The sequence below is a fragment of the Prinia subflava genome, chromosome Z (assembly GCF_021018805.1).
Source record: "Prinia subflava isolate CZ2003 ecotype Zambia chromosome Z, Cam_Psub_1.2, whole genome shotgun sequence".
Classification (NCBI taxonomy): domain Eukaryota; kingdom Metazoa; phylum Chordata; class Aves; order Passeriformes; family Cisticolidae; genus Prinia; species Prinia subflava.
In genome coordinates, this window is record NC_086283.1 from 30546196 (window position 1) to 30569936 (window position 23741).

General features: G+C 40.4%; 1 protein-coding gene across 5 annotated transcripts in view; it reads right to left on the bottom strand.

Moving 5' to 3' along the window:
• Positions 1 to 622: 622 nt before the first annotated feature.
• The window catches only part of TMEM38B (transmembrane protein 38B), a 30431-nt gene continuing 7312 nt past the window's right edge, over positions 623 to 23741 (bottom strand). For 2 of the 5 annotated variants that reach the window (XM_063422130.1, XM_063422128.1), the window contains exons 3-6: positions 23452 to 23636; positions 22571 to 22658; positions 20485 to 20602; positions 9154 to 18592 (exon numbers count right to left, since the gene is read on the bottom strand). In XM_063422130.1, the coding sequence (XP_063278200.1) occupies positions 18386 to 18592; positions 20485 to 20602; positions 22571 to 22658; positions 23452 to 23636 (598 nt within the window). In that variant the 3' untranslated portion in view covers positions 9154 to 18385. Of the gene's footprint in view, positions 1160 to 1946; positions 2078 to 9153; positions 18593 to 20484; positions 20603 to 22570; positions 22659 to 23451; positions 23637 to 23741 lie in introns of those variants that run through there. The other 3 variants (XM_063422126.1, XM_063422127.1, XM_063422129.1) reach the window with 3 other exon arrangements.

Consider the following 23741-nt stretch of genomic DNA (forward strand, 5'->3'; position numbering starts at 1 on the left):
CACATGCCTTGGAGATATTTATCTGCACTACTGAGATCCCCTTTCAGTCTTCTCCAGACTAAACAGGCCCAGCTCACTCAAGCCTTGAACCATCTTTGTGGGCCTCCACTGGACCTTCTCCTGTAGCTCATTTTCCTTGTCCTGAGGAGCCCAGAACTGGACATGGCACTCTGAGTGCACAGTCCCTTTGCACCCAATTTAGGTCAATTATCCAAAAGAATGTGTGGTGTCATGTAGGGTGATCAAAATGTTTGCAGCTTTTTTCTGCTCTGCCCTGGATAGCTTCACACATGGGGTCCTTCATTCCAGCACCCACAATCAGGCCAGCGTGGGCTCAGATGCCAAGGTGGCACCAGCTGAATGCCAAGCCCTTTGGTTTGATTTGGTTTGTGTGTGGTGTTGTATGTGTTTTTCTTTCAGAAGTAACAGCTCTGAGCTTCAGAATAATTACAAGCCCTGAAGCCATCTGTGGGCACAAGAAGATTTTGTGGCAGATCATTTTCCATCCAGAAAAGTGGTTTTTGGGAGGGAGGAGAGTGTGAAAAAATTCAACAAAACAAATTATGTAAAATGAAGCCACAGCAGACAGCATGGGAGACTTAGCCAAGTAGGTTATTTACCACTAACTGTATTGCCAATTGTTAGAGGGACTTAAACAAACACAGCTTTTTAGATTTAATCCAGAACCATCAAAGAAATAGAGAATTTACAGAGAAGCATCAGTGCTCCAGAGTCTCACTTAAATCAGGACAACACTTGCACCCATCAACAATCAATATCCTTAATTAAGGATGATATCAACTTGATATTATCCTTAATATCAAGAGATAGTGGGGAAGTAATTTCTGACAGTAACCATCTTTTTGAGATGTTTATTACATTGTTTTGTTTTGCAGTTCTGTACCATGCCATAAAACACCTCGGTGCAGATTTACAAAGATTTGTGTAAAGATGTCTGTCACGTCACCACTTGCACTGAGGAGCTGATAAACCACCTATACTTGATTCTCCTCCAGGCACAGCAGAACAGATGGGTCCCTTTGATGCTCAGTTCCAGGTGATTACCTAAGGACGGCAGCAGCACAGGCAAGACATTCCAATATTGTCCTCCATCTTCCATGTCCTCCAAGATTTCTGGTGAAGGTACAGCCAGCAGCCACTATAAATAACAAGAATTTGTCAAGAGTCTTGTTGCTACTCTAGAATAAAATTGTAAATGCATGAAAGTACTGTACCAGGTAAATGCAGATTTATATCTTTTGAATTTTTACAGCATGTGTTTTGGAAAAACAGGACTGAAAAAGGGCCCCTCAGTTCTCACATAGAGTCTATATTAAGGTAGGTAACTGTCTTATGGTTCCCTTCATAAATATTTCAAGTTCTACCTTAAACTGAGTTAATTTTCTCAGACTTACCATTTACATGGGTGAAGAGTGACCAAGCTACACAAACGTGAACATTGATTTTTTTTTAATAGGGAAAGAGCAGAGAAAAGTGAACGAAAAGGAATATTTTAAAAACAGAAAACATTATCAAAGTACTTCTGGCAGCACCTTTTTAAACTTATTTTGAACAATAACTCAGCCTGTTAGCAGACTCCCCCAAGATTATGTTAGTAACCTACTGCAAGATTGATCTGGCCATCAGGTTGCCTCTAACCCTCTAAACGCTTCTTGGCTGCACCACTGATTAGGGTACATGCTTCTAGATGGAGTCCTTCCACTGATTCCAGTAAATTTGACATCCATGCTGTTTTGGGAAATGCTGAAAACAGCAGAATACGTATGTGGACTATAACAGTCATCAGGGGCACCAGGGGTTTGCTAAGCTTGATGCTTAGGAGGCCAGGAGTAAAAAGCATTCTGCACGCAGCCCATCTGCAATTCCAGTGCACTGTAATTTCTTAAAATCAAATGTCATATCTGCAGATATATTGAAGTGATTACCTTCTATTTGTCAGCCAGTTAAGCAGAAGTTTCAAAAGTGTCTTAGAGGCAGGTAGATATTCATATCCCCAGGGCACTGCTGGAAAAGGAGCTTCAGCATGCACAAGCGCCCTTGACTTCTGCCCTGGTAACTGAAGGACACATGTCAGACCCATCAGCAGTAGGGCAAGTACTGATGGAGAAGCTAAAATCTCAGATTTCCTTGGGAGACCTTCCAAGAGGAGCTCATTACTCATGGCAATGGATGGTATTTTAAGCTGATTGAAGCCACCCGTGGAGCAGAGGACATAGTGGGAGAGGAAAGTGTCAGAGATGTGCTACAAAAGGTAGGGCAAGGGCAAAGGCAGGATGGGAAAAAAGCACATAAATGCAACAGTGGGTGTAAATGCTCTTAAAAAGTCCTAACAAGCGCATATTTTAAACATCTCTGTTTCACATGTGTCATTTTTACACACAGGTCTTGGTTAAGCAAACAGGTCTAACCCTGTACCACACCACCACTACTCACCACATCAAGTACACACTTCTCTGCACAAAGGATATCTGATTTCTGTTGCATGAGAAACATAGCATCACACACAGTTTAGCCAAGTTTGTGGCAGACCTTGCAGCCCAGCACAATGCCAAAATACATGACCTAATGGGCTTTGCACGGCACATGATCTCACACTTTATTTGGTGATGAATACTTGCCATGAAGTATTTGCCGAGACAAAGAGAATAAAGCAATAGTGGTATTCATGGTGTTTGCCAAGAAAAATACCATGATATTTGTTTATGTTGTTTGCCAAAAGTAGCAGGTATCATAATAAACAGCATTAGGTCAAATTTGTCAGTCATTGACAACACCTACCCAGCTGACTGCAGCTGAAGCCATCATTTGGGTCTCTATTTGAAATAATTCAGTTCCAGGGCTTTGGTTTTTGATTCAAATATTCATTGCATACATATATATTATACACTGCACCTACATACTTCGCTCTTGAAGCATACATGAAAAACCATTTTGAAGAGAGCAGAACCGAAGCCTCTTCTAATTTAAGTTAACAAGGAAGGATCACCAGTACCTGAAATGAGTGTGTTCATAAACACATGCAATTCAAAGTGACATAAGAGCAGTATGAGGTTGCTTTCACCCCTCCACCCTTCTCTGTTTTCTTTGGGATCACCCAGACCTGTCAGTTGAATTAGAAGTGAGCCCTGTAACACAGACATATTTCAAGTCTGTTGAGTTATCTTTTTTTTCCCCAAAGTGAGAAGAAGCATGATTTTAAAACAAAAAAGCTCTAACTTGAAAAAAATAGTTCCAGAAAAATTGTATAACATAATGCAAGCTTAAATATTTTTCTCCTTTTTACCATTCAAGATAAAATTTCTGAGCAACTTGGTACCTAGACTGAGATTCTGTGACTGGACATTGGCTTCAAAGAGCTCCGAAGACGAAGTACTACCCTATTTTTAGGACAATTGTTTTAACATCCCAGCCCGGACTGTGGAATTGAAAATTACAAGGAGCAGGAGGAATGGTTAGGATTAAAAATTGTAAGACCAATGCATTTCAAATTAAATCTGGTAAAATATGAAACAGTGAAGATGAAATACCATTTGCAATAGAAAAGCAGAAGGAAATGAGAGAAAACCTGAATAAGCAATGAAATAATCACATCTGACACACAGCTGCATGCTGTTGATGGTGAAATGATTCAAAGGATCATAGTTGGGCAGTAATGATCTAAGGTCCACTTCTGCTAAAGTCAGTGAAGACATTGCTGCTGACTTTACCTAGATAAGGATTATACAGTTCACAGTTTGAAGGCCAAGTGCCAGACATCTTTTAACTGACAACAGCAGAAAAAGATCCCTTGTCCATTTAAATCATCTTGAATTCAAGAACTTTGGATTAATTTTGCCAGCCTGCTCCAGCTAGGATGTAGCCATCAGTGGATAAAATGACCATGGGAAAGTGTGTTGTGGGGAAAGAAATTCCTGATGGAACACAGTTTTATTTGTACTTAGTTGAATATTTCTTATGATGTTGAGTATCCTTTTCTCATACAACAATTACTGTTATGAACAATGAGGAAAAAAAGCACGTGATCTGGTCATAAAGGCTGCTGAATTTCATATCAAAAAGAGCTTCAAGAGAGGCTCTGGACTCCAGATGAGCACTGTATGTGTGTGAGAAAGAATCCTTTGTGTCCACTGAAGATCTAATCCTGAATTTAATCAGTTTCCCTTTGCAGCTGTGTACCTTAAACACAACGCATAGCTTTGCCATCAGACCATCCCTTCCATCATGAACAATTCATGCTTCCCTTGAACAAAATATTTGACCTTCAAGTCCTAAAATCCATTCCTCTCCCAGTTTCTTGTCATACATTTCCCAACGTTCATAAGCTATAAATATAGATGGAGAGAAAAAATAAAGATACTCATTTCCTCAAATCTTTTTGGACAGAAGAGTTTTGCTGCAGGAAGCAAAGGAAGCATGATAACTATTTTGCTTTTACAAACATTTGAGTTGCTGCACCTAAGCCAGCTGATGTGTAAGACAGTCAGTTATTTTAGTACTGCCATGGAATTGGCCAAGGAGTTGCTGAAATACTAATTCCTTATGACAGGAGCCCTGTAAGTTAACTCCAGACAATTACATCTGGAACTTCCCAAAAGACAGACTTCAGCCATGGCAAATTGTTTATACATCCAGGGAGGCATAGAGAAGGCAACTGTTTATTGTATAATATTGTTAGTTTCAGGGATGCACAATAGTTACTGGATACACAGCATTTTCAGACCTGGATACTCAAGGTCATGAGGAGACTTGTGTTGAAAATGTGCTGTGGGGAATTGTTCCAAAGACTTGATGCTTGCCCTGTAAAACATCTCTGATTTCTGGCTATGCTGCAAATACTTCTGATAGTGCAGATTTCTATCCTCTACTCAGTTCCAGGGAAAGAAACAGAACTTTTCCCTGCATATATGGCTGCAGACAAGTTGACTGTATTTCAATTAGCAAAGCTGCTATGTCAATATAATATAAATTGTAATTTGCAGGAAACTTTAGTTATATTTAATTTATAGGTTTATAGTTAATGTATAGGTAACTTAAAATATATTTGTTTCAATTCTAATGCAAACCTCTTCTTTGAAATCAAGAGTTAAACAAACATGCAGATCAACTGCTAGATCTGTATTACTGTTGATGGTTTTCGGCTTAACTATTTTGTACTTATGGACCAACTTAAATGCAGAACATGAAATACAAGGCTTTTTTTCCTCAAAAAAAGGACCTGCATGATGTTTGGTCATCATATTTTCCTACCTTTGGAAAAGAAAAGAATAATCTGTCAGCTTTTGGACTGGGTCATCAGACAGCTGGACTAGCACAGATCCTTCCAAGCAAATTCTGTTTATTTGTTTTGGAAAATAAATTAATAATGACTGTGTACTTTTACCAAAAGAAATAATGAAGTCTACAATATATTAATAGATTCCATGGCCATTTCAGACAGGTCAAAAAGCACCTTTTGGTTGCATGTAAGTGAGCCTGAACATAACCCATTTTCTTTTCAGTGGGGCAGCAGCATCTGTGTATGAAAAAAGTGCATCCATACAACGAATCATCTGGTTAAGCTGGACTAGTTATTTGCATAGTTTTATGTTAAACTCTTGCCCACTGGCTGGGTGGCCATGTGAGCTGTTACTGCCATCCCTGCCGTGCTGCTGGACTTCTGCGTTCTGAATTCTGCGGGATTCCAGGTGGGGTGCCAGGACAGTTTTCGCCACCAGTTGTCCCCCGGGCCGTGAAGAAGTGGGGGTGGGCACGCATAGCCTGTGGCAGACAAGGGGCACCTGAGCACCTGCAAACCCCGGGTGTGACACACGGACATTTCGATGGATGTGCTTCAGCAGCGCGAGGGCTGCTGCATACAAAAGTTATTAGGGCAAAAGCTACCGGGATGCACCTCACACTCTACATTAAACCTGAAATACTTCTCAAGGTTTAGAGTGAGGTTTCCCTCACTCTGTGAACAGCCACTACTACTTGTTTGCAATGCCCTTTGCCATTGTTATGTGGACAGACAAGTTAAAAAAATTAAACCAAGCCCTTTGCTTCCAGTACTGACACCAATACCTCAATGCTACTCAGAGTTTTTGCTTAATCAGGACTTCTGCCCATAAGCCAGGTTGTACATGACTGGACCAACATCTTTGTTTTCAGAGCCCTGGGAACATCCTAGGAAAATCCTAGATGGTGGCAGAAAACACAGTAATAAGGCAGAACAGGTGAGAATCTAGAAACAGCCCAAAACAGTAAGTTTTTTCTACTATATTTTGAAATATGAAAGTTAAAAGTTATCATCCACAGCTGTGTGTGCAGAGCACAGGGATGCAGAACTCACAAGAAGAAACACTGTGCTTAGACAAGGAACCAAGAGTCCTTTTCCCCTTGAGGCATCAGGATACTGGGCCTACCAGAACCGCAGAGACAAGAATGGAGATTGCCCCCCCAAATTGAAGACAGCAGTTCAGTGGTGTTCTCCACCACCTCAAGCTCAGCATCTCACCTCACAGGCCTTACATAGTTCATGTGTATGACCTGTCATGCCTCTCAGAAAAATCTACCACACCCTGGCATTCATACCTTCAGCTCCTCAGGAATGCTGTGAATACTCCACTGTGGAAGTAAGCATTGGAAAACAAACGTTGGTCACTGCAGGTGGAGTGTTCCATAGATAACACTGTTAGATAGCACTGTTCCATAGATAACACCTCCCATACTCTGGTCCACACTGCCTTAATTATGGATTACAAGTCTTGATGTGCTGATGTGCTGATATGCTGATGTAACACCTTCCACGTTGGGTAATTGACTTACTTTTGGGTCTTTTTCATCAGGATCTTGACCACAGCACACAAAACATACATGGTCTTACCCTACACAGTAATCTTCAGGTTCACATCCATATCAGTCAACATCAAGATGACCCCTCTTTTCTTAAATAATGGGTGTAATTCCCTCTATGCCTTTCTGTCATACTTTGCAGGCTGACACTCTTGCCTGCCACCCAACAGTTCTATCTTTTTAGAGCTACCAAGACTGAGTGTCTCACAGGCAAAGTAATTTCATTCTTTTAAAAATAATTACAATGTTTTTACTTTGTAATGTGAGTGTCAAAGGAGATAAGGGAAAATAACCATGGGAAGGTGGGAAGAACAATTTAATTCAGCAGGCAATTAAATATCCACTAGTCATAATGTGGACGAAGTGTTTGCCATGACTCAACAATTGGTAGCTCATCAGCTCACATACATTTAACTAGGAAGGTGCACATAAAAAACAGAGGAGGTTAGTTTAATCGATTTGCTTGGTTAAAGACTATTTTGGATAATGACAGTGAACAGAAAGAAAGGGTAAAATGAGAACAGTTGTATATATTGATGGAATTAACATGACTTTGTTACAAACAGATAAAATATATAGAACGCAGATCCCTTACAAAGAGGAAGACTCTAAAGAAATCTTAGGCATTTGGCTTTGGTCCATCACACTGGGAATTGTGGATCTCATTTTCCACTTGGAATCCTTCTCTCTCCAAACCCTAGGAGTATCAAGACATTCTGAATAAAATGTAGCCAGGAATTACCATGGCAAGCACACCCACAGAGGCTTGTAAACATGTTGGAAAAACCCTGGCTACAGTACTTGCAAGACAGAATGCAACCACTCAAAGAAGATTTCATGGCTGAGGAAATAAAGGCTTTAAAATGTGCCCAAACATCATGTACAAAAGAGACTGTAATGGCTGTGCAGAACTGCTCTTCCACTTGCCCAAACTGTTTCTAAAAGCAGAGGCACATGGAAACCCAGAACTCTGCACCTCTTCCCACCTGATGGTGAGCCAAGGGCACTCAGTCCAGCAGACAATATGCTCTGTGCTGGATCTCCAGGCCAAGATTATCACAGCAGCTTTGGAATTTGCACACCCAAGGGGAATGAAACACTAAATGTGTTCAGAATCTTTCCAAGCATCCTCTGTTTAGTACTCAGGCCAAAGCTTCAAATAAGCATAGATGGACCTAGAGCCTTCAATGCACTGCCAGTAACTAAGTACAGAGCTGGAAACAGGATCTGCATTTTCAAATCTTGCTACTTATAATACACCTTAAATGTTTTGGGGATCCATGGGGACAATATTTTTGCTAGGGGAATGCCACCATGGTTTGTAATGGTCATTCAAACTTTCTCACAGTTGATCTGTAAATAATTTGGCAAAGAGTTCTGGCAGATGGCAGAACTGTTCACACCAAGCTCTCCAGAAAACAGCAGCATTCAGGCCATTTCACAAGTTACTCTGGAGTGCCCAACCACCCTCTTCATCTGAACTGTTCTGAATTTTTTTGCTATGTGAAAACATCTGCACACCCACCCAACAGTCACAATAATGCAAGGCACAGTAACCCCAAGCAAGTAAAGGTGAGGTTTTTACTCTTTTAGAATCATTTAGGTTGGAAAAAAGACCTTTAAAATCATCAGGTCCAATTGTAAAGTCCAACATTCACAGAATTGGTAAACATTACAAAACAAATGTAACAAAAATTAAGGTGCTCTAAATTAGATCCAAGAGAGCAGTGCTGAGTGACCCATGGCTTTTCACTGTCCATATGCAGGCCAACCTTGTGCTCAGATAATGCTAAACATAGCTCCCAGCCATGACTCCAAGGAAGATGTTTACCAGTTATACAGCTTTTCCTATCTCATAAGTCACAGCCCCAAGAACCATCAGGCAATACCCTTAAGTGGGGCACCAAGGAGCAACAAATAAGAAAATTTCTCTGCCGGTGTTCCTCCTGATTGCTGAAGCAGAAGGTCAGCACTGCACCCATGCCCATTTCAACATTTGCTGTATTGCTTTTTTTTTTTTTTAAGTGTTTGTGTCTCCATAACGCTGAGCATAAGCCAGATAAACAAAGTGGCTTTCCCCACTTGCTTGAGATGCTCTGTTCGTACAAAATGATGAGTTCAATAGCATAAGTTGCTACAATTTTTTTAAAAAAATCAATACCCTCTCCCTATTATTAGCACTTATGGGATAAGCTTAAACAGGTACTTTTGGCATCAGCTTAACATTGGAAGGGGAAAAACACGTGACTGCTGTAAATAACACTAAACCATCTTTTTTTCAGATTGAAGATTTTGAGGCCCTTCAACAGGAGAGCAATGTTTATTTTATTTTGGCTAACATCAGAAAATAACAAAACCTCTTTTATGACCAGAGTATAGAAGAAAACTCTTATCTGCAACCTAAACAGCAAAGCAAGTCATCAGTAATGTTAGCACATGACCACAACCTGATAGATAAGAATTTCTCCCCACCATCCAAGCTTTCAAAATCCTATAGGATCACAGAAAATTCCACACTGTAATGTGATGGGTCTTAAAGAAAAATTGTGTCTTCCAAGAAAAAAAAAAGTGGACGCTTTTTACACACAGCAGATATTTGCTGAAACTTTTCATTAAACTCAAAGTCTGCTTTCTGAATGAGATGATAGCTTCTAAGAAGATTTTCTGTCAATACCTAAACAAATGATTGAAAGTAACTGAGGAAATTATTTTTTCCAAGAACTATTAATTTTGTTAGTGTCTGGCCATTTCCCTATGATGGATTAAACAACAGTTTTTCATAATACTTCTAATTAAAACAAGGAGAGAAGTAATTTTCAGTCCTGAAAAAAAAATTAAGCAAAATAGCTTTATTTGCTTTCTTTGCTTCCTAGACTTTAAACCAATATAGCCTTCTTGGAAAAATATGTTTCCTTGCAGTCAAACACATTTTCAGCTTGAAGAAAACCCTCAGACAAAGTACCTGTACTTAACACTAATAATTAATGCGTCTAACATAACCTTTTATGTGGGCTCCTGAAAGCATTCTACAAATAATGAACTTTACAGCAAATATAAACACCATTGCAGCAACACAGCCATCAGCCCAACAGCCTCTCCAGCCCAGGAGGCTTTTGTTTCCCTGGTAGGGAAGATGCTATGGTCATGGAAGGTGGGTTTTTTAGGGTGAAGCAAATCCTTTGTGCTTCAGACGTGCCGATCCCTGTCATTTCCAAAAAAACCTGTCAGCATCTTTCCCTGGGTGACAGAGTCTGCCAAGACAATACTGGAGAACAGGTCAGTGCACTCTTAGGGCCATAAACTAAAAGAGAAGTTGTTCCACTCAACACAAGGAGTTAATTTCTTCCCATTGAGGGTGGCAGAGCACTGTGACAGCCGCCCAGGGAGGGTGTGGAGTCTCCCCCTCTGGAGACATTCCAACCTCACCTGCTCCAGGTGACCCTACTTTGGAAGGGGATTGGACTGGGTACGGAGTTCCCTTCCAACCCCAGCCATTCTGTGATTCTCTAAAAATACTCTCCCACCACCTGACAAAACTCTGTGAAGCCTGCCTGAGTCACAAGTGGTATCTAACAATCTTCAATTTCTAGCACTTCTACCGCAGGCAGTAAGTTCCACAGCTTAATTATACATTGTGCAACTTAAATGGCTTTTGTTTGTTTGTTTGTTTGTTTGTTTGCTCAGGGTCCATTATTTACCAGTTCTACTTGAAATTGCTGTACTATGCAAAAATCATTCCACATGCATCAGGGTTGAGCTGATTTTGCAGACTTTGTGATGAGCAGTGTTCTCTCTCTTCTGCTAGCTTTGAGCCAGCAGTCGACCTACTGAGTCAGTCACTCTCTGTGCCAAAGCCAACCCATAATTTTTATCAGTTTTCTTGTTCTTTCTGAGTAAAGAAGATCCAGTAGGTTCACTGGTCTGATGCCCCTGGATGAGCAGTAAGAAGCCCACACTAGGGATTGTTAAATTCTGTGTTGCCTGACGTGACTACTTTACTGCGTGCCTAGAAGCTAGGTTGCATTTTACCAGGAATATCATTTTCAACACCCTCTCTTTTTTTGTTTTCCCTGGCATTAATGAAGTGCTCATACCCCACTCTTCTTCACATCATTTTACCCTGGGTAAAAAAAAAAAAAATTTAAATCAGGACTGTTTAAAGCTATCACAAGCACATTCTCATTAGTAACTTGAAATGCCCGGTCACATTCTTGTAGTTCATGCTGCAGATGTATCCCCAGGGGTCTTACTCAGCTTGACCTTCTTAATCATTACTTTTCCTTTCAGCATTGATGCTCTGATTTTATAGACATCCGTACAGACCAGGTCCAGACTCAGGTGACACGCAGCATGTCACCTCTCAGGTCACCCACAATAAGACTGTACCAGTGTTAGAACCACATTCCTAGTTAATTTCTGACAACAGTCTGGGTTCCTTCCTCTTGCTATAACATGTAATAAGATGCTGCATAGTATTCCCAGGAGTTACTCCACTTTGTCTTGACTCCTTGTGTTCTTCCTTCAGCTTGGTCTGAAGCCTATTAACTTTGTGCTCCATTCTGTTTATATTTGAGGATAAGAACACCATCACAGCAATGCACAATTTGGAAACTTGGTTCTTGTGTCTCTATACAGTACATACTCTCAACAGCAATGCCCGAGTTTGTTTTCTGAAAATTTACTGTTTTCACAAAGTATTAGCACTAATTTTTAATTGGATTTTGGTAAACTTTAGCATTTCAGGTCTGTATCTTCTTATTTAATAGATACCAGCCTTGAAACTTTGTTTTTTTAACAGCCTTTGTGTTCCAGCTTCTTCTAAACTCAGTTATGGTCCAATTTCTGCCAAACTTACTCAAACAAAACTTCAGTCTTGTTCTCCTATATACAGGAGATTTAGATAAAGATAAGGGAAGGGAAAAAAAATCAACACATTTGATTTCTAATGAAGAATTCTTTTTGCAAGACAGTTCTAAACACCAGCCAGCTACAGGACCTCTGGATTATACTTGGAGAGATGAATTCAGAAGAATCCAACCTGATCCTGAACTTTTTAATCCATAACATCCGGAATAAAAAGCATACGTGTACCTGCTGCAGGAGAAGATACCCAAATTATTGAAACATTAGTTATTTAATTCCAAATTCCAACACAGCTTCAGTCTCAGCAATTAAAAGCCTCAGGTAAAATGAGTGTGACTCCCAGACAGGAGTCAGACTGAAGAGTTTTCCTTAACATTCACCTGCTATGCTGAACTAAAGGCATCTAAAACTTCTTAGGGTAATTGACCTGTAGCCAAAGAATATGCTCCAGCTGCCCGGAGAGATGGGTCTCGCTCCCATGCACTGCTTTTTCCCTTGGCTCAGCTTGAAAATTTCAACTAAAGCATTCAGTCTCTCTCTTTCCTGCTGTTTTAGACCCCCAGGATCTAGAAAGCAAATACCAGAGAACAACTGTCTCCTTTGCAGGAAAACAGCTCACTTGGGGAGAATCAGAACCAGGCTTTGGTGTATGATGGGTGGCAGGTAAGTAAAAAGAGCAAAGTTTTCCTGTAAACAACATTTGAACTATAGAAGTCACTCGTGACAAAGCAGTTGCCATGAAGTTGTACCCTCTTCAATACAAAACTGATTTCTTCACCTTGGATTTTTCTGATATTCTGCAATGACAATAGAACCATATAAGTTTGAATTTTCATCTTGCTCAGCGTAATCTACTTGTTAAGTGCCTTAAAGGTATTCTGAAATTCTACTGAAAGACACTCAAAAATACTTCCATGTAATTCCTAAACACTGCAATACCATAAATGGGTATTATTTTCAGAAAACAGAATGTGTGCCAAAGAGGTTTAGATCAAAGTATTTTCCGGTAGTTTTATTCCAAATTTGGCCATGAAAAAGTCCAGCTTAAAAACCAAAACCATCTAATCTAGCCTTGACATTCAACTGTCCATTAACAGTTTTAAGGGGGAAGACATAATTTGACCAAACTAAAGATGACTCTGATTGAAATTACTACCACTACATTTTTTAAATCTAATTTATTGTGGAAAAATGTGCCACAGAGCTTGACAAAATTTCAGCCAAAGACAACAAAGTAGACAAATGTTTCTTTCTGTTAGATGCATGTTTCTTCCTTTTTTGCCCTTTAGCTTCTTTCATAAGAATGACATGACACTGACAGTACCAGCATCCAGAGTCAGTAAGGGCTCCCTCAACCCCTCTGACAACATGCTTCAACACTGAAGAAATCTTCTTTCATAGAATCAAAGACTCACAGAATATTTCGGGTTGGAATGGACCTTTAAAGGCCTTCTAGTCCAACTCACATGCAATAAGCAGGGACATTTTTGACTAGATCAGCACCTCATCCGACTCGATCTTGAAGGTTTCCAGGGATGGCGCACCTACCACCTCTCTCTGGGCAACTCGCTTCAGTGTTTCACCACCCTCATCATAATTTTTTCCTAATATTATCTGATTCGACCCTTCTTCAGCTTAAAACCATTAGCCCCCTTTGGGTACTGGAAGGCTGCTATGAGGTCTCCAGGAGCCTTAGGCCCCAGTTCTCTCAGTCTATCTCCATAGGAGAGGTGTTCCAGCCCTTTAATAATTTTTGTGACTCATTCCAACAGGTCCATGTCTTTCCTGCACTAGGGACACCACAGGTGCAGGTGGGGTCTCACTTGAGCAGGGCAGAGGGGCAGAAGTCCTCCTCCCTTGCTGTGTGATGAGCTCAGGATGTGTTTGGCTTTCTGGGCTGCCAGAGAACATGGCTGGGTCATGTCCAGCCTCTCACCCACCAGCAACTATCTACACCAGGGGTTGTGCCACCCAGCTGCAGGTTGCTGTGCATAAACTATTTATCACACTAGATTGCAGTAGTTTTTATTTGGGATGTCATTTTGATCACCACACTCTACTTCCTGACTATAGATAGAGCCCACTGGCACATCAGTGTTCTTGCCTGGGAATATTAATGTATTTCTCTGTCATCCTTCATATTACTATCTATTCCTTGCTGAACAATTTCACACAAAAGGCTTTTGATTGTTTAACAGACCAGTTTTATAAGAACAAATGCAAATTACTATTTACAACAAATTTTTGATTCTCATCTTGGCATCAAATGGTGTTTCTCTGTTGTTACTCACTTGAAGACTTCACTTCAACCTTAGAAATGAGGATTCACCTTATAAATTAAGAGTATTCACTCTGAGTAATCTTGCATTCACTGTATCGACTGTTGGAAAATGTTAGATTTCAGCACTCCCCTTATGCTGAGCAGATTCAGATTCCTACAGAAGACAGATGTTTGGAATTCATTAATAACTATTTTGCCTAACAATACTAAAGAATCATGTTTTGGATGATGGTACTACTTGTGTGACATCCTCCCATCTCCACTTTTTTCCAATAAAATGAAATTGGAAAAAAAACAGAAGAGGAAAGCAAATAACGTTTATTGTCTAAAGAAACTTTGGTTCTGTTCCTGAAGCAAATTTTACAGTTCCTTTTTACAGAATCGGGGTATATTTACTCAGAACAGCAATTGGTTTAATCAGGAATATGCCCTTCTAGCCCATGAATTGAGCTGATAAAGCAATTTCTGAACGGCTTAGTTTATATTGGCAGAAGGCAGCTTCTTCTAATTTTACTAGGTTAATGACAAAATTAGATACAGCCAACTAGTTCACATATGCAGGTGTGCTGAATCTGACACACTTTACCAGAACAGTTATAAGAAATTGTTAACAAAATTCTCCACAGAGTTTTCCAGAGATAGAGAACTATCAGCATGAAAGTTGGGAATTGTTTATTTAAGGCATCCTGGACACACTATTTTAATGTCTCCTACAGAATTCAGGTTAAACCCTGATCAACTGGTTTTCTGTGTCATAAAATGTAGTTCACAGAACATTTGCATGTAGCTATTCAGCATGGAGCTCTTTTGAGACTCATCCTTCAGCAGTATGTGACACCTTTAAACACAAAGTTTTGTTTTCATGGTACTTAAAACAGGATTTCTGTCAGCATAACTTGTGTTCTGTCTCACAACAATATACATTTTTTTGTGTGTTATGAATTATTTTTAATGTGATCAGACAAGAAAACAGTTTAAAAAATTAATATTGTTGTCTTTAACTCTGAAAATGAATACAAAACAATATATTTTTCCCTCTAATTGTAAACTTGTTAAAAACTAAGTCTAAGCACATTTTCACATTGACTTGAAAACTAGCCAGTTTTCAAGCAGAATTTCACAGATGTGCAACACAGTTCCATACCACAATCCCATTCTGTATGGTTCACATGAACTAGAATACACAATTACACCTACTCAGAAAAACATCCAAAATTTTAAAAAATCATGGACAGGCAGCATATGCTGGTGTTGATCATTAACTAGTTGATTGGCAGCTTCAAGTTAATCCATTACATAAAGCTACAAAAAAATGAGACACCAAGTGAATACTGCAAGCTTTTTCATTTGTAACTGAACAGTAAGTTTCAGAGTAATATGTAAAAAATATGACTCCTAGTTTGTCCAAAGAGTTTGGGGTGTTTTGTTTTAATTCTTCAGTTTTAAGGAAAATAGTAATTTTCCCTTTCAAAGTACAGCACATTTGAAATGAATTTGCATTTCAAACTGAGTTCAATGCTTTTGGTCATCACCATGGAAATGTGACTACTCAGGCATAAGAAATTTCTTTGGTACTTTTATTTTTCTTTTCTCTAAGCACAGCATTGGTGACAGCTTTTCTAAATTTAGAGATGTACCTGGAACTAGAACTTTGTCTTTTCAAATCAGATCTCCCTCCACATTCTCTTTGCCATCCCTGCACAAAGATTAACCAAACCCCTCTTAGCTGAACAATACTCTTCAAAGCAGTACTCGCTGAAGAAAATAGTCTAATTTTATAAAAATCGCTTATTCTAAAAATTGGCACATCAGTGAAAAGATTCCTCTGAAAAGATGCTATTCTTATGTATTGTAACATCTCTAAAATGCCAAAGTTCTCAGTTATGAAGTGTATGCCACTTAGAACTGCTCCACATCTTGAGCAAAAAAAGACACAACAAACAGCAGCAAGATTTCAGCAAATGCTAATAAAAACTTGCAGTGCTTCTGACATTGAAGACTGGTTTAGGTTGGAAGAGACCTTAAAGATCATCAAGTCAAGCATTAACTCGGCATGGCTAAGGCCAGCATTAAACCATATCCCCATATGTAACATCTACATGCCCTTTTAAATTCCTCCCCGGATGTTTACTCCATCACCTCGCTAGACCATTGCTTTTCACCATTTCTGTGAAGAAATTCTCCCTAATATCCAAACTAACCCTCCTCTGCCACAGCTTGAGGCCATTTCCTCTCATCCTGTTCCTTGTTCCATGGGAGCAGAGTCCAACCACCCCCACCGCCCCCCTCTGCCCCCTCCTGTCTGGGAGTTGTGCAGAGCCACCAGCTCCGCCCAGAGCCTCCTTATCTCCAGGCTGAGCCCCTTTCCCAGCTCCCTCAGTCACTCCTGGGGCTCCAGATCCTTTCCCAGCTCTGTTCCCTTCTCTGGACTTGTTGCTCTTTCAAGCTATTGGGGCCCAGAGCAGTCCCAGGATCCGAGGTGGTCCCTCAGCAGTGCCAGCACAGGGACAGTGCCACACCATGGCAGGGACAGCCCAGGGGCCATTGGCCTTCTTGGCCACCTGGGCACCCCTGGGCTCATGTCGAGCTGCTGTCACCAGCACCTCCTGGGCCTTTCCCAGCTTACCAGCCACTTTTCTCCCAGCCTGGGGTTGCAGGGGGTTGTTGTGACCCAAGGGCAGGACCCAGCACTTCCCCTGGTTGTAACTCACCCCACTGACCTCATCCCATGGATCCAGCCTGTCCACACCCCTCTGCCGAGCCCTCCTGCCCTCTGGCAGATCCTCACTCCCACCCAGCCTGGTGCTGTCAGGAACTGACTGAGGGGGCCCTCGATCCCCCCATCCAGACCTTGGATGGAGATGTTAAACAGGTCAGGCCCCAGTTCTGATCACATGGGAACCCCACTGGTGCCCAGCCCAGCTGGATGTCCCTGCATTCCCCACCACTCCCTGGCCCTGCCCTCAGCCAGTTCTTCACCCAGAGAACAGGGCCCTGTCCATGAGCAGCCAGTTTCTCCAGGAGATGCTGTGGGAGGAGGTGTCAAAGGCTTTGTAAAGTCCAGGCAGACACATCCCCAGCCTTTCCCTCGGCCCCTGAGCAGGTCACCTTGGCACAGGAGGAGATCAGGTTGGTCAGGCAGGACTTGCCTCTCCTAAAGCCGGGCTGGCTGGGCCTGATGCCCTGGTTGCCCTATTCCTGTTGCTGATGGCACTCGAGGTGATGTGCTCCATGGCCTCCCTGGCACTGAGGGCAGGTGACAGGAGTGTAATTCCCTGGATCATCCTTCTATTCCTGTAGATGTGTGTCACTTTTGCCAACCTCCAGTCAACTGGGACTTCCCCGTTTTGCCTAGACTGCTGGTAAATGATTGGAAGTGGCTCAGCAAGCTCTCTGCCAGCTCTCTCAGCACCCCTGGGTGGATTCCATCCCACCAATTGGGAGTGTCCAGGTGTTCTAGCAACTCACTGACCATTCCCTCATGGATTATAGAGGCAACAATCTGCTCCCATCCCTGTCTTGCAGCTCAGGGTGCTGACTAAACAAGGTAAATGTACTGTTCGGTATTCTTCTTCCTAATGAAGTTTGTCTTTGAAAAGAAGTAAGTACATATGCTTGGAAAAAAAATGCCGGCAAACAATGTCTAGACCCAAATGAACCAAAAGATAACTACAAGATTACTACAGTTGTAAAACATCAGTGTGGCAAAAAACACCTACATCTCCAATGCTTGCAAATAAAGAGTCCAAGTAATCCAACAACAAAAATATTAATATGTTTCTACTTGCTAACTGTAAAGATTTTTTAAAGTGCCAGATAATGTACTCTCATTTTAAAACACTGAAAAATATTTTAAAATATTTACTTTAAGAAATTAATAAAATCTAGACCAATGCAATGTGAATTACAATAATAAGTCAGTTACTCTTCTAGTTTAAGTCATTAAATTGGTACATTTTTATGGTTTTACACAGGGCAATGTGATTAATCCTTACTTAATAACTTTCTTATTTGGGACATACTACAGTGAACACCTGACAGTACAAATCAGTGTTATCAAAATGAAACATAAGAACTGGGGATAGGAATACAAGAAACAAGTGATACAGTAGGAAAAAAATATGATTGTCACATTTTTTAAACTATCTTTTTAACATATAAACATTTCAAGTTATCATAAATACAAAAATTAGTAAACTTTTAACCACTATAAAAATTTGTAGTTTTAACTCACAAATCCAACATGTGCATTTGCACATAGCTTACATAACACATTCCAAGAAGGCAAACCACAACACAGCCCTGTTCTCATTTCCTTAGAGAAACTTCTCAGCCAGCCTAATCTGGAAGACAAACATCTTCATGACCATCGCAAGGATTTTAAGTCACTTATTCCGTTTTCTTTGCTTGTTTTTTCTTAGCACTCTCATGGTGCTGCTCAGAAGGCTGGTCACAGACTGAAGAGCCGTTGGAAGATGTGGCACTTTCACCCTTCACTTTGGAAGGTGTTTTTCGTGAGCCAAAAAACATTTGGCCCACTGCAGCCTCAAAGGGAGCAAGTGGAGAAGTTGCACATCCTGTCAACATCATTTTTACCTAAGAAGAACAAGGATCAAGTTACAATAAAAGTTGTGATGATTTCACAGGTAAACAAGTTCAAAGCTGAAGGAGTGTATGGCATTTTTAAATTTCTACACAAGGATGAGGCTGTGCCACTACTAATAGAAGTCTGCTCATTTTAGCTAAAATTGGTCAAAGAATGCTTTTCTTTCTGACCAACACTCTTCACACAGCTATGAAGGGGATGTACAGGGAGGCCAGAGAGGGATTCTTCATCTGTAGATGTAGGAACTGTAGCAACAGGACAAGGGGGAATGGGTACAAATTGAAAGAGAGGAAAATTTAAGCTGGATTCTAGGAATAAATTCTTTACTGTGAGAGTGGTGAGATACAGGTTGCTCTGAGGTGTTGTTGATGCCCCAGCCCTGGTAATGTTCAAGACCAGGTTGGATAAAGCCTTGATAAACTTGGTCTAGTAGAAGATGTCTCTGCCCACGGTAGGGGAATGGAACTGCATTATCTTTTAGTCCTTTCCAGCCCTTAACACTGTATGACTCCATGATTCTATGAGCTATACACAAACAATGTGCACAAAAAAACTCTCTGTAGGATTAGTCATCCTGAGAATAAATCACATTTAATGCCATACAACTAAGGTGAAGAGCAACTTTTGTGTGTATGTTTTGTGCATTGTTCAAACTGGAAAACTGTAAACAGAGTGGCTTCCTAACACTTAAACTGGAAGAATGGAATGTGTAAGGACCTGAATTTATAGGTGCATAACCAGACTTTATTTAGAATTCCAGACAGGCATAATTACTCCATAAAGTTCAGAGATTTAGGTGGGCACCCCTTAGGACACAGAACTTGAAATCAGGATTGAAAAACCTATTTTTCAAATCCATGTACTAGACAAGTTTATATTGCAACAGTTCTACAGATTTCAGAGACAGGACAAGTTTCTAAGAGACATTATTAAAGTACTATGCCACATACACTGTTGCTTTATTACTTTTTTAATGAGGTGGGTGGTTATGTTCCTGACCGTCAGTACAACTATCAGTGCAATGATTTAGTTACTCCAGTGCAGCCAGCCAGCCAGCTTCTGTGGACGTCTGCAATTTCTCACTTCCAGAATAACATTCCTTTCCTTCTCCATTCCCAGCATTCACAGTTCAACAATGCCTTTATCAGTTCAGATGGAAAATCAAGGACACAAGATTCAAGTCTTGGCTCCCTAAAGTAACTTCTGCAGAATTAAGCTTGTAAGCTTCTTCACAGAAAGGAGACTGGCAACCACATACATTCTTCCACAACTTCCACACACTCTCTGCTCTGCTTAACACCAGCTCTGAAGCCCTTAAAATTGCCAATATCTGCTAACAGAGATTATGTTTTCCTATAAAATAGCAATCCAGAAGAAAGGCATTATCCTGGAAATGAACAAGACTGGAAAGACTGAAGACTTCAATAGAGAAGTAGCGTCCATTTTATTACAACATAGTTACATATACTTCAAAGTAGTTTTGGTATGCTTTCCCTTCCCACCCAAACACCTATTTTGTGAACACTTTAAATCAAATAAGAATCCAGCTGGCTTGTTTTACAAACCCACTGGCAACTGCATAGGTACACACAAAAGACAGAGAACAGGAGAGTTTCTTTCTACAAGAATGAGCTTTGAGATTACAGACATACAATCCTGGAATATCAAACACTGAGTGCCAAAATTCCTGATTTCTTTTCCTCCCCATCCCCTGCATACATTGAAGAGAATCAGTAACAAAACAGGTCTTCCATTCTGCTCATGTATAGAACATTAAACACATGACTTCAGCAGGAGCTGGCCTTCCCATCCAGAAGCATGCATTTTAACAATTAAATAAAAGTTTGTTATTTGGTCACTAGCAACACTTTCAAATTCTTACCTTGAAGACAACAAGAAAGATGGTGTATAAAAACACAAGGTTGTGTCTTGCTATTGGCAAGTACTGCCTCTGTTGCAGGGTGAAAAGAACTGCTCCTATCAATGTTACCTTCACAGGGCTAGAAATCAAACAAAGAATGTTATTTTCTCTTCTCTGCTCTACAGTGGAAGCTACCTGGAAAGCAACACATGTTCTTGGTGTGCAAAAGAATTGTTCCTGAATAGAATTAATGAAAACTTGTAGTAACAATGGTAAAATCCAAAATCCAGCTATAACTAAATTAAGATTTTCACGTTATATACTATAACCATGCTTTCTGTCCATACATCAAGTCCAGCACTACTTGCACACCCAGCAAACTTCTATTTGAATTTTAAATTCTCAAATCAATGCTTCTATTCAGACTTTATATGTCAGCTTGATTCTCTTCTTCCTCTCCTAATATATCTTATTGAAGAGTTAAATTACAGAGCTCACAATACTTAGACTAGACATAAAAACAAGTTCCTATACTATATTCCAGGAGTTATTACTCCAAAGAGTTGCTTAAGGTGTTGAAGATTAACAAAGTCCAAGTCTTGGTCCAATGTAGCACTTCAGCAGCTCTGAGGCTTTATCAACTTAGACCTAACTGGAGACAGGCCTGTGTTACCAGGTTTTGCCAACACAGCTGTGCTGATCTGTTTCCAGTTTAAAGCAATCTTTTTGTGGTACTAAATCTCTTCCCAGGTATGCAGCCAGAAAGCAAGAAATCTCTGGTCAGTTATCCACAGTTCTGTGCATTTCTTAGTCTGCATGTGACGTGCACAGGTTACATTCCTGTTATCACAGAGCATCTACTGTAGATCTGCTCTTCACTGTCTTCTCAGTAACCGAAAAACTGCATTAACTTCCTGCTCAGGAAGCCCAAAAAGCAACCCTGTGTACACAGGCATCTCATCCATTTACAGGATGTTTGATGCATTTAACTCTGTACCTTAGCTCAATTTAATGCTCTTAAGACTTACACACAAACAAAACTTTTAAAATCTTTTTGGGTTACTTTGAGCCATACCCACAGTGAAGTAGGACAATGTATGCAAGTGATGCTAATCAGTAAGCATTGCTCTGGTGTTGCACCTGTAAAGACAGTTTTATCTGTGTCCAGAGTGGCTTTTTTGACAGTCATCTTTTCTTCTGGAAGTTTACTTTCAAGACTGCCATTTAGGCACTGACAAGAAAAAGAGAAATTCTAAATACTTAGAATTTCAGAAAAAGCCTACAACTAACACAATCCACAAGAAGCTGAAATATTGCCAAAGAAAAGGCTACAAATGTCTCTCCTGTTATTCTGTGTCTAGGAGTAGCTGCTGAAAAGCAAGAAGGTTTTTTAAAAAATAAAATTATTATTTTTAAAGACCTGACTGTAACCTGGGAAAGATCAAAAGAATTTTAGGAAATTATCACAGTGACCTTATCTTGACTTACAATAATAGCTTGTGGCTTTCCAGCCTGCTTCAATTCTCATTTTACAGAGAAAACCAGGAGGCAGGTAATATTCCTCATTCTTTGCTTCTGCAAGAGAAGTAACTTTTCCCATCTTGCAGGTCACTTCTGCCATACTGAATAACCAATTTGTACTTTCTCAAATAATTGATGTCTTTGGAGGAAAATAGCACTGGCAGCAGAAGTAAGAATGACAGTGTTCAAAGGAAGCCATGTTAGTGATGCTCAGAACATACACCAAAACTCACTTGTGTATTTCTAGTACCACTGACTTTCATTTTGGATAGAAGACCATGTCCCTGTAAGACAAACTGAGACAATACTGCTTTCTAGCAACTCCCCACTAGGTCTTCACTACTTTCTGAGAAGTTTTGTTGACTTTTCTTTCCATTTGCAGCTCTCAGGCTGTGAACATAAATGATTAAAACATTTTCTAAAAGTCCCAAGGACTATTGTCCCATCTTTCAAAGGATACACACCAAAACAGAATACAAATACGTCCTAATGCTTTTGTTTTGGCCTCAACGACTGAAAGTAAGCATCAACACAAGAAGATTGCAAAACAACAGCCAACTTGTTGCAGTTTAAAAGAAAAACTTACTAGGACATCTGTAGGAGCTCATTAGTTTCAGGTTTCCACACTCCCCTCACCAGCTGCTCAAAGTTGGAAATTAGGCCACCACCAGCACCTGAAATTGAAGAGATTTATGGCAAGTTTCCACTGACTGCTACCACTACCATTGCTCCCACAAAAACTCATGACACCAGGTGCTAAATGTGGCACCAAAGCCCAGACTTAAAAAGACTTAATCCAACATTTCATGCAAACAAGACTCAAACGGCAACAAAACCTCAGAGGCTGAGATACTCAGCAAGAACCTCAGGTCTGCCTGTACGGGACAGCATATGATCTGATGCAATCATCATATTCACACGTGTTGCTTTCCACAGCAGCACAGAATCAAGCAGGAACACGAACTGCACAACTGCTTTCTGAAGTGACACTGATGGTGCGGCTGCAAATACAGCCGTCAGGAAGGTGGCTTCCAGAGTTCCAAATGGCAGGCAAGCAAGAAGAGTCATTCCCATGTTCAAAACCAAGTAATGGTTACAATCCAAAAACCTAAAACAACCAGTTCTCTTCTTCAGTCTCATACAAGGACAGAGCTCTGAGGCAATAATGCTGTTGGAAAGTTCAGCAACAGCTACACAGAAGATTTACTTCTTTATTGTCATCAACTGCCCATCCTACAAGTTCTTGTAAGACCTAAATGGAACTTCCCTCAAAGCCCTTTAATGTCACCCTTAATTCAGGCAGAAAATCTGCAGCACAGGCTTTTTCCTTGAAGGGACATTAGACTGCATCAGGACCATCGTGCCCAGCACAGCAGGCATGGTGCTGCAGTTTTGCTGAAGGGCTAGACATTTAAACAGCACTCCAAAAAACCCCACACCCTCAGAATAAGATGCTATGCATGTTACCTCTGGCCCAGCCCACGGCTACCATGATAAGCCAGGCATCTTTGTAGAGAAAGTCTGCATGTGCAATGCCATCTGTGATCTTCCAAGTCCTTGTCACTTCTTTCATTCCTGCCACCAGAAGACGAAGAGGCAGAAAAGAAAAGCAGCGGTAGACTATGTCTTCTGGGCAGTAAAACACCAGATACCTGAAAACCATCAGAAAAAAAATTAGCCACCTTTTTGGTAAGGAATTATCTTTCCATAATCTTTAAAGATATCTTTGGAATATGACTAGCAATGCCTGATATAAT